The sequence below is a fragment of the Anomaloglossus baeobatrachus genome, chromosome 7 (assembly GCF_048569485.1).
Source record: "Anomaloglossus baeobatrachus isolate aAnoBae1 chromosome 7, aAnoBae1.hap1, whole genome shotgun sequence".
NCBI classification, from domain to species: domain Eukaryota; kingdom Metazoa; phylum Chordata; class Amphibia; order Anura; family Aromobatidae; genus Anomaloglossus; species Anomaloglossus baeobatrachus.
This window is the reverse complement of record NC_134359.1, coordinates 218990453-219005834: the sequence shown is the minus strand read 5'-3', so window position 1 is coordinate 219005834 and position 15382 is coordinate 218990453. Positions and strand designations below refer to the sequence as shown.

General features: G+C 52.2%; 1 protein-coding gene across 2 annotated transcripts in view; it reads left to right on the top strand.

The window, feature by feature from the left end:
* The window catches only part of USP7 (ubiquitin specific peptidase 7), a 245198-nt gene that overhangs the window by 168702 nt on the left and 61114 nt on the right, over positions 1-15382 (top strand). For both annotated transcript variants that reach the window (XM_075317906.1, XM_075317905.1), the window contains exon 17: positions 13860-13961. In XM_075317906.1, coding sequence (XP_075174021.1) covers positions 13860-13961 — 102 coding nt within the window. The remainder of the gene's footprint in view (positions 1-13859; positions 13962-15382) is intronic.

Sequence of the window (15382 nt, the reverse complement as noted above, 5' to 3'; positions counted from 1 at the left end):
GCCGCTCGGATGCACTCTTTGTACTTGTCGCTGGTCAGCGCAAAGGGTCGCAGGCTTCCAAATCCACCCTGGCTCGATGGATCAAGGAACCAATTCTTGAAGCCTACCGTTCTGCTAGGCTTCCGGTTCCATCAGGGCTGAAGGCCCATTCTACCAGAGCCGTGGGTGCGTCCTGGGCATTACGGCACCAGGCTACGGCTCAGCAGGTGTGCCAGGCGGCTACCTGGGCGAGTCTGCACACCTTCACCAAGCGTTATCAGGTGCATGCCTACGCTTAGGCGGATGCCAGCCTAAGTAGAAGAGTCCTGCAGGCGGCGGTTGCCTCCATGTAGGGAAGGGCTGTTTTTACAGTCCAAACTTGAGGTATTAATTTACCCACCCAGGGACTGCTTTTGGACGTCCCAATCGTCTGGGTCTCCCAATGGAGCGCCGAAGAAGAAGGGAATTTTGTTACTTACCGTAAATTCCTTTTCTTCTAGCTCCAATTGGGAGACCCAGCACCCGCCCCTGTTCCTTCGGGATTTTTGGTTGTTCGGGTACACATGTTGTTCATGTTGAATGGTTTCAGTTCTCCGATGTTCCTTCGGATTGAATTGTTTAACCAGTTATTGGCTTTCCTCCTTCTTGCTTTTGCACTAAAACTGAAGCAGCCCGTGATCCCACGGGGGGTGTATATGCAGAAGGGGAGGGGCCTTACACTTTTTAGTGTAATACTTTGTGTGGCCTCCGGAGGCAGTAGCTATACACCCAATCGTCTGGGTCTCCCAATTGGAGCTAGAAGAAAAGGAATTTACGGTAAGTAACAAAATTCCCTTCTTTATCCCCCCCCCTTCTATTGTTTCACCCTATATTCTGTATTGAACTGTCAAATGAGCATGTACAAAGGTAATTTTAAAGGAGGGAGGAGCAGGGTCAACTGTGACCTCGCCTATGGGTAAGGAGCCTGCTGAATACTCTTCCTGAAAGGACAAGAAGTTTTGAGTCCAAAAGCCCCAGAGGCCAATCTGCAAATTGTTTAATTGCTAATATTTACTATATTTATTTAAAGTAAGTGCATGTCACCCAAAAATGTGAATTAAATAGGTTATTTTCTGATTGAATTCATGGTTAATGGTTCAATTTATGGACTCCAGTGTCTGATGAAGCTTGCAGCTAAGTTACTTGAGATCAACTTCCTCATTAAGTTCAGGTCATGAGATCCACGTCTGGTCCGGACATCAGTCTGTGCTCAAACCATGAAACTGTGAAAGTCAGCCTGAAGTTTGTGAAGATAAACCTCAGATGTGATAATTGATGGATGCCACTCATCTGTCACAGCAATGATAGAGTATAATGGTTTCCTTCTAACTAATTCTTTTGTATGATATTAATGAGTGTTCCAGTGTGTCTGTAGCATCTTTCACTCCTAGACTGTTATATATAAAAAAAAAGCAGTATTATTTTTTTTTTCTCCTTAGACTGCATTCACACAATGGTATGGCATCTGTGCTGCAAGTGTCATGCAACTGTGATGTGATCCTGCAGTCGCATCACAGCTGCAGAGGAGAGGGAGGAATTCATTTCCCCATCTCCTCCATTATCAGCTGATGCGATTATCGTACTGCACTCAGATATCATCCAAGTACAGTCCGATGTTTCACTCACACCCATAGACTTGTAAGGGTGTGAGTGACATGGCATGCTGTGACTTGTCTCATCCAGAATCTGGATGAGAAAAAAAGCTGACCATCTGCTCTCTCATATTGAATAACATTGGTCTGAGTGCAATGTGAGATGTTCTCCATACGCTCAGGTGAGCGCACCCTTAGGATTACTCTGCTGTATACCTGCCAGATAAAAAGACAAGCATTTGTTTTCTTTGTCGCTCCTAATTGGGAGACCCAGACAATTGGGTGTATAGCTACTGCCTCCGGAGGCCACACAAAGTATTACACTAAAAAGTGTAAGGCCCCTCCCCTTCTGGCTATACACCCCCCCGTGGGATCACGGGCTCCTCAGTTTTATGCTTTGTGCGAAGGAGGTCAGACATCCACGCATAGCTCCACTGTTTAGTCAGCAGCAGCTGCTGACTATGTCGGATGGAAGAAAAGAGGGCCCATACGGGGGCCCCCAGCATGCTCCCTTCTCACCCCACTTGTGGTCGGCGGTGTTTAAGGTTGAGGTACCCATTGCGGGTACGGAGGCTGGAGCCCACATGCTGATTCCTTCCCCATCCCCATTAGGGCTCTGGGTGAAGTGGGACTTTACCGGTCTCCGGGCACTGAGACCGTGCTCCATCCACAGCCCCTGGAGGACCTGCTGGATACGGAGCGGAGTTTCCTCAGGGACAGGACCCTGCTTCATTAAGGTATTCCGTGTCCCCGTGCTTACCGCACGCACACTGCAGCATTGCTGGGTGTGTTAGTGCGCCGGGGTAAACAGCGCTGCTGCGCTTGTGCCGTTACTCACTACAGCTCTGCTGAGTGAGGAGACTTAGTACGATCGGCCGATCCAGCCGCTGGGGTCAGTGTTTACTGCGTCGCGGCTGGGATTTGTGGTGCGCCGGGGACTTCCGCGCTGGCCGTGCATATATGACGGCCGCGCTAGATTACTACAGTCCCCGGCTTTTGCGGCCTAGTTCGTATCGTTCCCGCCCCCAGACCTGCCAGTCAGGAGGAGGGCGGGACGCTGTACAGACCAGCAGCGCTAAGAGCTGGAGTCTGTTTTACATACTCCAGCCCTTACACTAGGCACAGTGGGACGCAGTTTCCCGCACTTTTGTTTGTGGCACGCCCACGGTCCGCCCCTCTTCACAGGACGCCGGCAGCCATTCCTGCCTGCACGCTGAGCTGCAGAGGGGAGGCTGGGAGACCCAGACAAAGGATTCTACGACCTCACACCCGCTTTTCAGCGGGCGGTAAGCAGCCCTCAAGGGCTCTCCCCCACTTGTGCCATAGTGTACTTTGTATTTTGTGCTGGCAATACTTTACACTGTACGGTCGCTGGTATTTCTGCTATATACCCTCCTTAGATTTCTCAAGGAGACAACAGCATGTCGTCCGCAAAAAGCAAAAGTGCCAAGGCACGGACTTTATATGCTGCCTGTACCGCATGTGGGGCTGCTCTACCGGCAGGTTCCACTGACCCCCATTGTGTGCAGTGCTCGGCCCCTGTGGCAATTGCTCAGCCGGGGCCTCTGCTAGAGGTGACCCAGGGAGGACCACCTGTGAATGCTGTCCAGGTGACAGGGACGGAGTTTGCAGCTTTTGCTGACAGATTGTCTATGACTATGTCTAAAATTCTTGAAACATTGCAGTCTAGACCAGTAACTCAGACCATGGGCACTGTTGATTCATTGCCCCCAAGTCCCCCTCAGCTGGAACACTTCCTAGCTCCGGGGGTGTCACATGCACCCCAGGGTGACGGCTCTGACTCGGACGACAGTCCCAGACAACCTAAGCGGGCTCGCTATGAACGACCCTCAACTTCATCACACTGGTCAGGGTCCCAGCGGGACGACTCTGTGTGATGAGGCGGATGTAACTGATCAGGATTCTGATACTGGGGCCGCTCTCAATCTAGATACCCCGGATGGTGACGCCATAGTGAATGATCTTATAGCGTCCATCAATAAGATGTTAGATATTTCTCCACCAGCTCCTCCTGCGGAGGAGGCAGCTTCACAGCAGGAGAAATTCCATTTCAGGTATCCCAAGCGTAAATTAAGCACGTTTCTGGACCACTCTGACTTTAGAGACGCAATCCAGAAACACCACGCTTATCCAGATAAGCGTTTCTCCAAACGGCTTAAAGATACGCGCTATCCTTTTCCCCCTGACGTGGTCAAGGGCTGGACACAGTGTCCCAAGGTGGACCCTCCAATCTCCAGGCTTGCAGCCAGATCTCTAGTTGCAGTGGAAGATGGGGCGGCACTTAAAGATGCCACTGACAGACAGATGGAGCTCTGGTTAAAATCCATCTATGAAGCTATTGGAGCGTCGTTGGCGCCAGCATTCGCAGCCGTATGGGCACTCCAAGCTATTTCAGCTGGCCTTACACAGGTCGACACGGTCACACGTACATCTGCTCCGCAGGTGGCACCATTGACCTCTCAAATGTCTGCATTCGCGTCTTACGCGATTAATGCTGTCCTAGACTCTATGAGCCGTACGGCGGTGGCGTCAGCCAACTCCGTGGTTTTACGCAGAGCCCTGTGGTTGAGAGAATGGAAGGCAGATTCTTCTTCCAAGAAGTGCTTAACCAGTTTGCCTTTTTCTCGTGACCGATTGTTTGGTGAGCGTTTGGATGAAATCATTAAACACTCCAAGGGTAAGGATTCATCCTTACCGCAACCCAGACAAAACAAACCCCAACAGAGAAGGGGACAGTCTGGTTTTCGGTCCTTTCGAGGCTCAGGCAGGTCCCAATTCTACTCGTCCAAAAGGACTCAAAAGGATCAGAGGAGCTCAGATTCTTGGCGGACTCAATCACGCCCAAAAAAGCCAGCCAGAAGAACCGTTACCAAGACGGCTTCCTCATGACTTTCAGTCTCCTCTCTCCGCATCCTCGGTCGGTGGCAGGCTCTCCCGCTTTGGCGACATTTGGCTGTCACAGGTCAAAGACCGTTGGGTGAGAGACATTCTGTCTCACGGGTACAGGATAGAGTTCAGCTCTCGTCCTCCAACTCGTTTCTTCAGAACTTCTCCACCGCCCGACCGAGCCGATGCTCTGCTGCAAGCGGTGTCCGCTCTAAAGGCGGAAGGAGTGGTGACTTCCGTTCCTCTTCAGGAACAAGGCCACGGTTTTTACTCCAATTTGTTTGTGGTGCCAAAGAAAGACTGGTCGTTCCGTCCCGTCCTGGATCTAAAGCTGCTCAACAAACACGTAAAAACCAGGAGGTTCCGGATGGAATCTCTCCGCTCCGTTATCGCCTCAATGTCTCAAGGAGATTTCCTAGCATCAATAGACATCAAGGATGCTTATCTCCACGTGCCGATTGCGCCAGAGCATCAGCGTTTTCTACGCTTCGTTATAGGAAGCGAACACCTGCAGTTCGTAGCTCTACCTTTCGGGCTGGCGACAGCCCCTCGGGTCTTCACCAAGGTCATGGCAGCAGTAGTAGCAGTCCTGCACTCGCAAGGTCACTCTGTGATCCCGTATTTAGACGATCTACTTATCAAGGCACCCTCTCAAGAGGCATGCCAACACAGCCTGAACGTGGCACTGAAGACTCTCCAGAGTTTCGGGTGGATCATCAACTTTTCAAAGTCAAATCTAACCCCGACCCAATCACTAATATATCTTGGCATGGAGTTTCATACTCTCTCAGCGATAGTGAAACTTCCACTGGACAAACAGTGCTCGCTACGGACAGGGGTGCAATCTCTCCTGCAGGGCCAGTCGCACCCCTTGAGGCGCCTCATGCACTTCCTAGGGAAGATGGTAGCAGCAATGGAAGCAGTTCCTTTTGCGCAGTTTCATCTGCGTCCATTACAATGGGACATTCTCCGCCAATGGGATGGGAAGTCGACGTCCCTCGACAGGGAGGTCTCCCTCTCTCAGGCAGCCAAGGAATCTCTCCGGTGGTGGCTTCTTCCCACCTCATTGTCAAAAGGAAAGTCGTTCCTACCCCCATCCTGGGCGGTGGTCACGACAGATGCGAGTCTATCAGGGTGGGGAGCAGTGTTTCTCCACCACAGGGCTCAAGGTACGTGGACTCGGAAAGAGTCCACCCTTCAGATCAATGTTCTGGAAATCAGAGCAGTCTATCTTGCCCTACAAGCCTTCCAACAGTGGCTGGAAGGCAAGCAGATCCGAATTCAGTCGGACAACTCCACAGCGGTGGCATACATCAACCACCAAGGGGGTACACGTAGTCGGCAAGCCTTCCAGGAAGTCCGGCGGATTCTGACGTGGGTGGAAGACACGGCATCCACCATATCCGCAGTTCACATCCCAGGCGTAGAAAACTGGGAAGCAGACTTTCTCAGTCGCCAGGGCATGGACGCAGGGGAATGGTCCCTTCACCCGGACGTGTTTCAGGAGATCTGTCGTCGCTGGGGGATGCCGGACGTCGACCTGATGGCGTCACGGCACAACAACAAGGTCCCGGTTTTCATGGCACGGTCTCACGATCACCGAGCTCTGGCGGCAGACGCCTTAGTTCAAGATTGGTCGCAGTTCCGGCTACCGTATGTGTTCCCACCTCTGGCATTGTTGCCCAGAGTGCTCCGCAAAATCAGGTCCGACTGCCGCCGCGCCATTCTCGTCGCTCCAGACTGGCCAAGGAGGTCGTGGTACCCGGATCTGTGGCACCTCACGGTAGGCCATCCGTGAGCACTACCAGACCGTCCAGACTTGCTGTCTCAAGGGCCATTTTTCCATCTGAATTCTGCGGCCCTGAACCTGACTGTGTGGCCATTGAGTCCTGGATCCTAGCGGCCTCAGGTTTATCTCATGAAGTGGTTGCCACCATGAGACAGGCTAGGAAGCCATCCTCCGCCAAGATCTACCACAGGACGTGGAGGATATTCCTATCTTGGTGCTCTGCTCAGGGAGTTTCTCCCTGGCCTTTTGCATTGCCTACTTTTCTTTCCTTCCTGCAGTCTGGGTTGGAAAAAGGTTTGTCGCTTGGCTCCCTTAAAGGTCAAGTCTCCGCGCTATCCGTATTTTTTCAGAAACGCCTGGCGCGACTTCCTCAGGTACGCACGTTCCTGCAAGGGGTTTGTCATATCGTCCCCCCTTACAAGCGGCCGTTGGAGTCCTGGGACCTGAACAAGGTTCTAATTGCTCTCCAGAAGCCGCCTTTCGAGCCTATGAAGGAGGTTTCCCTTTCTTGTCTTTCACAGAAAGTGGCCTTTCTAGTGGCGGTCACGTCTCTTCGGAGAGTGTCCGAGCTGGCGGCGTTATCATGCAGATCTCCATTCCTGGTGTTTCACCAGGACAAGGTAGTTCTGCGTCCAATTCCAGAATTTCTTCCCAAGGTGGTATCTTCCTTTCATCTCAATCAAGATATCACTTTACCGTCTTTGTGTCCGCATCCAGTTCACCAATTTGAAAAGGGTTTGCATTTATTGGATCTGGTGAGAGCACTCAGGATCTACATTTCCCGCACGGCGTCTCTGCGCCGCTCGGATGCACTCTTTGTCCTTGTCGCTGGTCAGCGTAAAGGGTCGCAAGCTTCCAAATCCACCCTTGCGCGGTGGATCAAGGAACCAATTCTTCACACCTACCGTTCGGCTGGGCTTCCGATTCCATCAGGACTGAAGGCCCATTCTACCAGAGCCGTGGGTGCGTCCTGGGCATTACGGCACCAGGCTACGGCTCAGCAGGTGTGCCAGGCACCTACCTGGTCGAGTCTGCACACTTTTACCAAGCATTATCAGGTGCATACCTACGCTTCGGCGGATGCCGGCCTAGGTAGACAAGTCCTTCAGGCGGCGGTGGCTCACCTGTAGGAAAGGGCTGTTTGACGGCCCTATCACGAGGTATTCTTTTACCCACCCAGGGACTGCTTTTGGACGTCCCAATTGTCTGGGTCTCCCAATTAGGAGCGACAAAGAAGAAGGGAATTTTGTTTACTTACCGTAAATTCCTTTTCTTCTAGCTCCAATTGGGAGACCCAGCACCCGCCCTGTTTTCTTAGGAAGTTTGTTTTTCTTTGTCGCTCCTAATTGGGAGACCCAGACAATTGGGTGTATAGCTACTGCCTCCGGAGGCCACACAAAGTACTACACTTAAAAGTGTAAGGCCTTAAAAGTGTAAGGCCCCTCCCCTTCTGGCTATACACCCCCCCCGTGGGATCACGGGCTCCTCAGTTTTATGCTTTGTGCGAAGGAGGCCAGACATCCACGCATAGCTCCACTGTTTAGTCAGCAGCAGCTGCTGACTATGTCGGATGGAAGAAAAGAGGGCCCATACTAGGGCCCCCAGCATGCTCCCTTCTCACCCCACTTTCTGTCGGCGGTGTTTGTTAAGGTTGAGGTACCCATTGCGGGTACGGAGGCTGGAGCCCACATGCTGATTCCTTCCCCATCCCCATTTGGGCTCTGGGTGAAGTGGGACTTTACCGGTCTCCGGGCACTGAGGCCGTGCTCCATCCACAGCCCCTGGAGGATCTGCTGGATACGGAGCGGAGTTTTCTCAGGGACAGGACCCTGCTCCATCAAGGTACTCCGTGTCCCCGTGCTTATCGCACGCACACTGCAGCATTGCTGGGTGTGTTAGTGCGCCGGGGTAAACAGCGCTACTGCGCTGGTGCCGTTACTCACTACAGCTCTGCTGAGTGAGGTGACTTTGTACGATCGGCCGATCCGGCCGCTGGGGTCAGTGTTTACTGGTCGCGGCTGGGATTTGTGGTGCGCTGGGGACTTCCGCGCTGGCCGTGCATATATGACGGCCGCGCTAGATTACTACAGTCCCCGGCTTTTGCGGCCTAGTTCGTATCGTTCCCGCCCCCGGACCTGCCAGTCAGGAGGAGGGCGGGACACTGTACAGTCCAGCAGCGTTAAGAGCTGGAGTCTGTTTTACATACTCCAGCCCTCACACTAGGCACAGGGGGACGCAGCTTCCCGCTCTTTTGTTTGGGACGCCCACGGTCCGCCCCTCTTCACAGGACGCCGGCAGCCATTCCTGCCTGCACGCTGAACTGCGGAGGGGAGGCTGGGAGACCCAGACAAGGGATTCTACGATCTCACACCCGCTTTTCAGCGGGCGGTAAGCAGCCCTCAAGGGCTCTCCCCCACTTGTGCCATAGTGTACTTTTGTATTTTGTGCTGGCAATACTTTGCACTGTACAGTCGCTGGTGGTTTTCTGCTATATACCCTCCTTAGATTTCTCAAGGAGATAACAGCATGTCGTCCGCAAAAAGCAAAAGTGCCAAGGCACGGACTTTATATGCTGCTTGTACCGCATGTGGGGCTACTCTACCGGCAGGTTCCACTGACCCCCATTGTGTGCAGTGCTCGGCCCCTGTGGCAATTGCTCAGCCGGGGCCGCTGCTAGAGGTGACCCAGGGTGAACCACCTGTAAATGCTGTCCAGGTGACAGGGACGGAGTTTGCAGCTTTTGCTGACAAATTGTCTATGACTATGTCTAAAATTCTTGAAACATTGCAGTCTAGACCAGTAACTCAGACCATGGGCACTGTTGATCCATTGCCCCCTGGTCCCCCTCAGCTGGACCACTTCCTAGCTCCGGGGGTGTCATATGCACCCCAGGGTGACGGCTCTGACTCGGACGACAGTCCCAGACAACCTAAGCGGGCTCGCTATGAGCGACCCTCAACTTCATCACACTGGTCAGGGTCCCAGCGGGACGACTCTGTGTGATGAGGCGGATGTAACTGATCAGGAGTCTGATGCTGGGGCCGCTCTCAATCTAGATACCCCGGATGGTGACGCCATAGTGAATGATCTTATAGCGTCCATCAATAGGATGTTAGACATTTCTCCACCAGCTCCTCTTGCGGAGGAGGCAGCTTCACAGCAGGAGAAATTCCATTTCAGGTATCCCAAGCGTAAATTAAGCACGTTTCTGGACCACTCTGACTTTAGAGACGCAATCCAGAAACACCACGCTTATCCAGATAAGCGTTTTTCCAAACGGCTTAAAGATACACGCTATCCTTTTCCCCCTGACGTGGTCAAGGGCTGGACACAGTGTCCCAAGGTGGACCCTCCAATCTCCAGGCTTGCAGCCAGATCTCTAGTTGCAGTGGAAGATGGGGCGGCACTTAAAGATGCCACTGACAGACAGATGGAGCTCTGGTTAAAATCCATCTATGAAGCTATTGGAGCGTCGTTGGCGCCAGCATTCGCAGCCGTATGGGCACTCCAAGCTATTTCAGCTGGGCTTACACAGGTCGACACGGTCACACGTACATCTGCTCCGCAGGTGGCACCCTTGACCTCTCAAATGTCTGCATTCGCGTCTTACGCGATTAATGCTGTCCTAGACTCTACGAGCCGTACGGCGGTGGCGTCAGCCAACTCTGTGGTTTTACGCAGAGCCCTGTGGTTGAGAGAATGGAAGGCAGATTCTTCTTCCAAGAAGTGCTTAACCAGTTTGCCTTTTTCTCGTGACCGATTGTTTGGTGAGCGTTTGGATGAAATCATTAAACACTCCAAGGGTAAGGATTCATCCTTACCTCAGCCCAGACAAAACAAACCTCAACAGAGGAGGGGACAGTCTGGTTTTCGGTCCTTTCGAGGCTCAGGCAGGTCCCAATTCTACTCGTCCAAAAGGACTCAGAAGGATCAGAGGGGCTCAGATTCTTGGCGGACTCAATCACGCCCAAAAAAGCCAGCCGGAAGAACCGTTACCAAGACGGCTTCCTCATGACTCTCAGCCTCCTCTCTCCGCATCCTCGGTCGGTGGCAGGCTCTCCCGCTTTGGCGACATTTGGTTGTCACAGGTCAAAGACCGTTGGGTGAGAGACATTCTGTCTCACGGGTACAGGATAGAGTTCTGCTCTCGTCCTCCAACTCGCTTCTTCAGAACTTCCCCACCGCCCGACCGAGCCGATGCTCTGCTGCAAGCGGTGTCTGCTCTAAAGGCGGAAGGAGTGGTGACTTCTGTTCCTCTTCAGGAACAAGGTCACGGTTTTTACTCCAATTTGTTTGTGGTGCCAAAGAAAGACGGGTCGTTCCGTCCCGTCCTGGATCTAAAGCTGCTCAACAAACACGTAAAAACCAGGAGGTTCAGGATGGAATCTCTCCGCTCCGTTATCGCCTCAATGTCTCAAGGAGATTTCCTAGCATCAATAGACATCAAGGATGCTTATCTCCACGTGCCAATTGCGCCAGAGCATCAGCGTTTTCTACGCTTCGTTATAGGAAGCGAACACCTGCAGTTCGTAGCTCTTCCTTTCGGGCTGGCGACAGCCCCTCGGGTCTTCACCAAGGTCATGGCAGCAGTAGTAGCAGTCCTGCACTCGCAAGGTCACTCCGTGATCCCGTATTTGGACGATCTACTTATCGAGGTACCCTCTCAAGAGGCATGCCAACACAGCCTGAACGTGGCACTGAAGACTCTCCAGAGTTTCGGGTGGATTATCAACTTTTCAAAGTCAAATCTAACCCCGACCCAATCACTAACATATCTTGGCATGGAGTTTCATACTCTCTCAGCGATAGTGAAACTTCCACTGGACAAACAGTGCTCGCTACAGATAGGGGTGCAATCTCTCCTTCAGGGCCAGTCGCACCCCTTGAGGCGCCTCATGCACTTCCTAGGGAAGATGGTAGCAGCAATGGAAGCAGTTCCTTTTGCGCAGTTTCATCTGCGTCCACTACAATGGGACATTCTCCGCCAATGGGACGGGAAGTCGACGTCCCTCGACAGGGAGGTCTCCCTCTCTCAGGCAGCCAAGGAATCTCTCCGGTGGTGGCTTCTTCCCACCTCATTGTCAAAAGGAAAGTCGTTCCTACCCCCATCCTGGGCGGTGGTCACGACAGATGCGAGTCTATCAGGGTGGGGAGCAGTGTTTCTCCACCACAGGGCTCAGGGTACGTGGACTCGGAAAGAGTCCACCCTTCAGATCAATGTTCTGGAGATCAGAGCAGTCTATCTTGCCCTACAAGCCTTCCAACAGTGGCTGGAAGGCAAGCAGATCCGAATTCAGTCGGACAACTCCACAGCGGTGGCATACATCAACCACCAAGGGGGAACACGCAGTCGGCAAGCCTTCCAGGAAGTCCGGCGGATTCTGACGTGGGTGGAAGACACGGCATCCACCATATCCGCCGTTCACATCCCAGGCGTAGAAAACTGGGAAGCAGACTTTCTCAGTCGCCAGGGCATGGACGCAGGGGAATGGTCCCTTCACCCGGACGTGTTTCAGGAGATCTGTCGCCGCTGGGGGATGCCGGACGTCGACCTGATGGCGTCACGGCACAACAACAAGGTCCCGGTTTTCATGGCACGGTCTCACGATCACCGAGCTCTGGCGGCAGACGCCTTAGTTCAAGATTGGTCGCCGTTCCGACTACCGTATGTGTTCCCACCTCTGGCATTGTTGCCCAGAGTGCTCCGCAAACTCAGGTCCGACTGCCGCCGCGCCATTCTCGTCGCTCCAGACTGGCCAAGGAGGTCGTGGTACCCGGATCTGTGGCACCTCACGGTAGGCCATCCGTGGGCACTACCAGACCGTCCAGACTTGCTGTCTCAAGGGCCGTTTTTCCATCTGAATTCTGCGGCCCTGAACCTGACTGTGTGGCCATTGAGTCCTGGATCCTAGCGGCCTCAGGTTTATCTCATGAAGTGGTTGCCACCATGAGACAGGCTAGGAAACCATCCTCCGCCAAGATCTACCACAGGACGTGGAGGATATTCCTATCTTGGTGCTCGGCTCAGGGAGTTTCTCCCTGGCCTTTTGCATTGCCTACTTTTCTTTCCTTCCTGCAGTCTGGGTTGGAAAAAGGTTTGTCGCTTGGCTCCCTTAAGGGTCAAGTCTCCGCGCTATCCGTATTTTTTCAGAAACGCCTGGCGCGACTTCCTCAGGTACGCACGTTCCTGCAAGGGGTTTGTCATATCGTCCCCCCTTACAAGCGGCCATTGGAGCCCTGGGACCTGAACAAGGTTCTAATTGCTCTCCAAAAGCCGCCTTTCGAGCCTATGAAGGAGGTTTCCCTTTCTCGTCTTTCACAGAAAGTGGCCTTTCTAGTGGCGGTCACGTCTCTTCGGAGAGTGTCCGAGCTGGCGGCGTTATCATGCAGATCTCCATTCCTGGTGTTTCACCAGGACAAGGTAGTTCTGCGTCCAATTCCAGAATTTCTTCCCAAGGTGGTATCTTCCTTTCATCTCAATCAAGATATCACTTTACCGTCTTTGTGTCCGCATCCAGTTCACCAATTTGAAAAAGGTTTGCATTTATTGGATCTGGTGAGAGCACTCAGGATCTACATTTCCCGCACGGCGCCTCTGCGCCGCTCGGATGCACTCTTTGTCCTTGTCGCTGGTCAGCGTAAAGGGTCGCAAGCTTCCAAATCCACCCTTGCGCGTTGGATCAAGGAACCAATTCTTCACACCTACCGTTCTGCTGGGCTTCCGATTCCATCAGGACTGAAAGCCCATTCTACCAGAGCCGTGGGTGCGTCCTGGGCATTACGGCACCAGGCTACGGCTCAGCAGGTGTGCCAGGCGGCTACCTGGTCGAGTCTGCACACTTTTACCAAGCATTATCAGGTGCATACCTACGCTTCGGCGGATGCCGGCCTAGGTAGACAAGTCCTTCAGGCGGCGGTGGCTCACCTGTAGGAAAGGGCTGTTTGACGGCCCTATCACGAGGTATTCTTTTACCCACCCAGGGACTGCTTTTGGACGTCCCAATTGTCTGGGTCTCCCAATTAGGAGCGACAAAGAAGAAGGGAATTTTGTTTACTTACCGTAAATTCCTTTTCTTCTAGCTCCAATTGGGAGACCCAGCACCCGCCCTGTTTTTCTTAGGAAATTTGTTTTTTTCGGGTGCACATGTTGTTCATGTTGAACAGTTCAGTTCTCCGAGGTTGTTTCTCGGGTTGAATTTGTATTTAAAACAGTTATTGGCTTTCCTCCTTCTTGCTTTTGCACTAAAACTGAGGAGCCCGTGATCCCACGGGGGGGTGTATAGCCAGAAGGGGAGGGGCCTTACACTTTTAAGTGTAGTACTTTGTGTGGCCTCCGGAGGCAGTAGCTATACACCCAATTGTCTGGGTCTCCCAATTGGAGCTAGAAGAAAAGGAATTTACGGTAAGTAAACAAAATTCCCTTCATTCTTTACAATTCTCTATGAATGTGTTACTTTTAGCAGAAATGTTTTACCACCATTTACTAATCAGGTTTCAGAATAAATAAGTAAACGTTTTTGGTTTTTTTTCTTCTTTTTTTTCCCCTTTCTCAGGGATTTCCACAGGACCAAATTCGGTTATGGCCCATGCAAGCTCGAAGTAATGGAACAAAAAGGCCGGCAATGCTGGATTATGAAGCAGATTGCAGCAAAACTGTAAATATTCAATATACATTCAGAGCCTTCACTTCTCCTCTGGATTAATTTACTGAATGTAATTAGTGTCGTATTCTTCTCTAGTCTGTGGTCTCAGTAGATTATGGACACCCTAAAACTTATGTCTGTAGGATGGTGTACTGCTGTGATATGCCATCAACCTCTGATCAGCGAGGGGCCTTCTAGAAATTACATTTGCTTCTCTTACTGAGCTGGACTTTTTTTTTGTATTTTTTTTTTTTTTAAGCATTGGTACTTTATTTTACACAAAACATTGTGTAAATTTTGACCTCAATATTCTGTGAACTGTTCTAAAAATAATGCATAAAAATAAGAGCTGTTGCCCATCAAGTCTTGTAACTATATGGACCAACATCAGTTTCATTTATCCACTTTCTACACAATTTGTCTCAATTTCTACACAAAATATCTAAAGGCACATCCTAAAGTGATCAGTAGTAGATCTATTCAATCTGTCAATAGGATCAGCTCTCCTACAACATCTCTATGGGCATGTAGGTCATAGGAAGCTGAATATGATACCTTGATATCTGTGATCTGATGTCTTATTCTAGGGAAATCCACATTTCTTCGGCGCTCCATTGGGAGACCCAGACGATTGGTGTATAGCTACTGCCTCCGGAGGCCACACAAAGCACTACACTAAAAAGTGTAAGGCCCCTCCCCTTCTGGCTATACACCCCCCGTGGGATCACGGGCTGCTCAGTTTTATGCTTTGTGCGAAGGAGGTCAGACATCCACGCATAGCTCCACTGTTTAGTCAGCAGCAGCTGCTGACTATGTCGGATGGAAGAAAAGAGGGCCCATACTAGGGCCCCCAGCATGCTCCCTTCTCACCCCACTTTTGTCGGCGGTGTTTGTTAAGGTTGAGGTACCCATTGCGGGTACGGAGGCTGGAGCCCACATGCTGTTTTCCTTCCCCATCCCCCTGAAGGGCTCTGGTGAAGTGGGATCTTACCGGCCTCCAGACTCTGAGGCCGGGCTCCATCCACAGACCCGGAGATCCTGCTGGATACGGAGCTAGGGTGCCGTCAGGGACAAGGCCCTGCAACATTCAGGTACTCTGTGTCCCCGTGCAGACAGGCACAGACACACTCCAGCGTTGCTGGGTGTTCTAGTGCGCCGGGGACAGTAGCGCTGCGCACTTAAGGTTATACTCACTGCAGCTTTGCTGAGTGAGTTTATGTGTGGGGAACTACCGCGCCGGCCGCCATGGTGACTGCGGCGCGGCTGAGACTTGTGGTGCGCCGGGGACTTCGCGCCGACCGTGCTTTTACGACGGCAGCGCTTGTAAATCTAGTCCCCGGCTTCTGCGGCCTAGTTACGCTTCGTTCCCGCCCCCAGCCCTGTCAGTCAGGGAAGGGGAGAGACGCTGTACGATAGTCAGCGCCGAGGGCTGG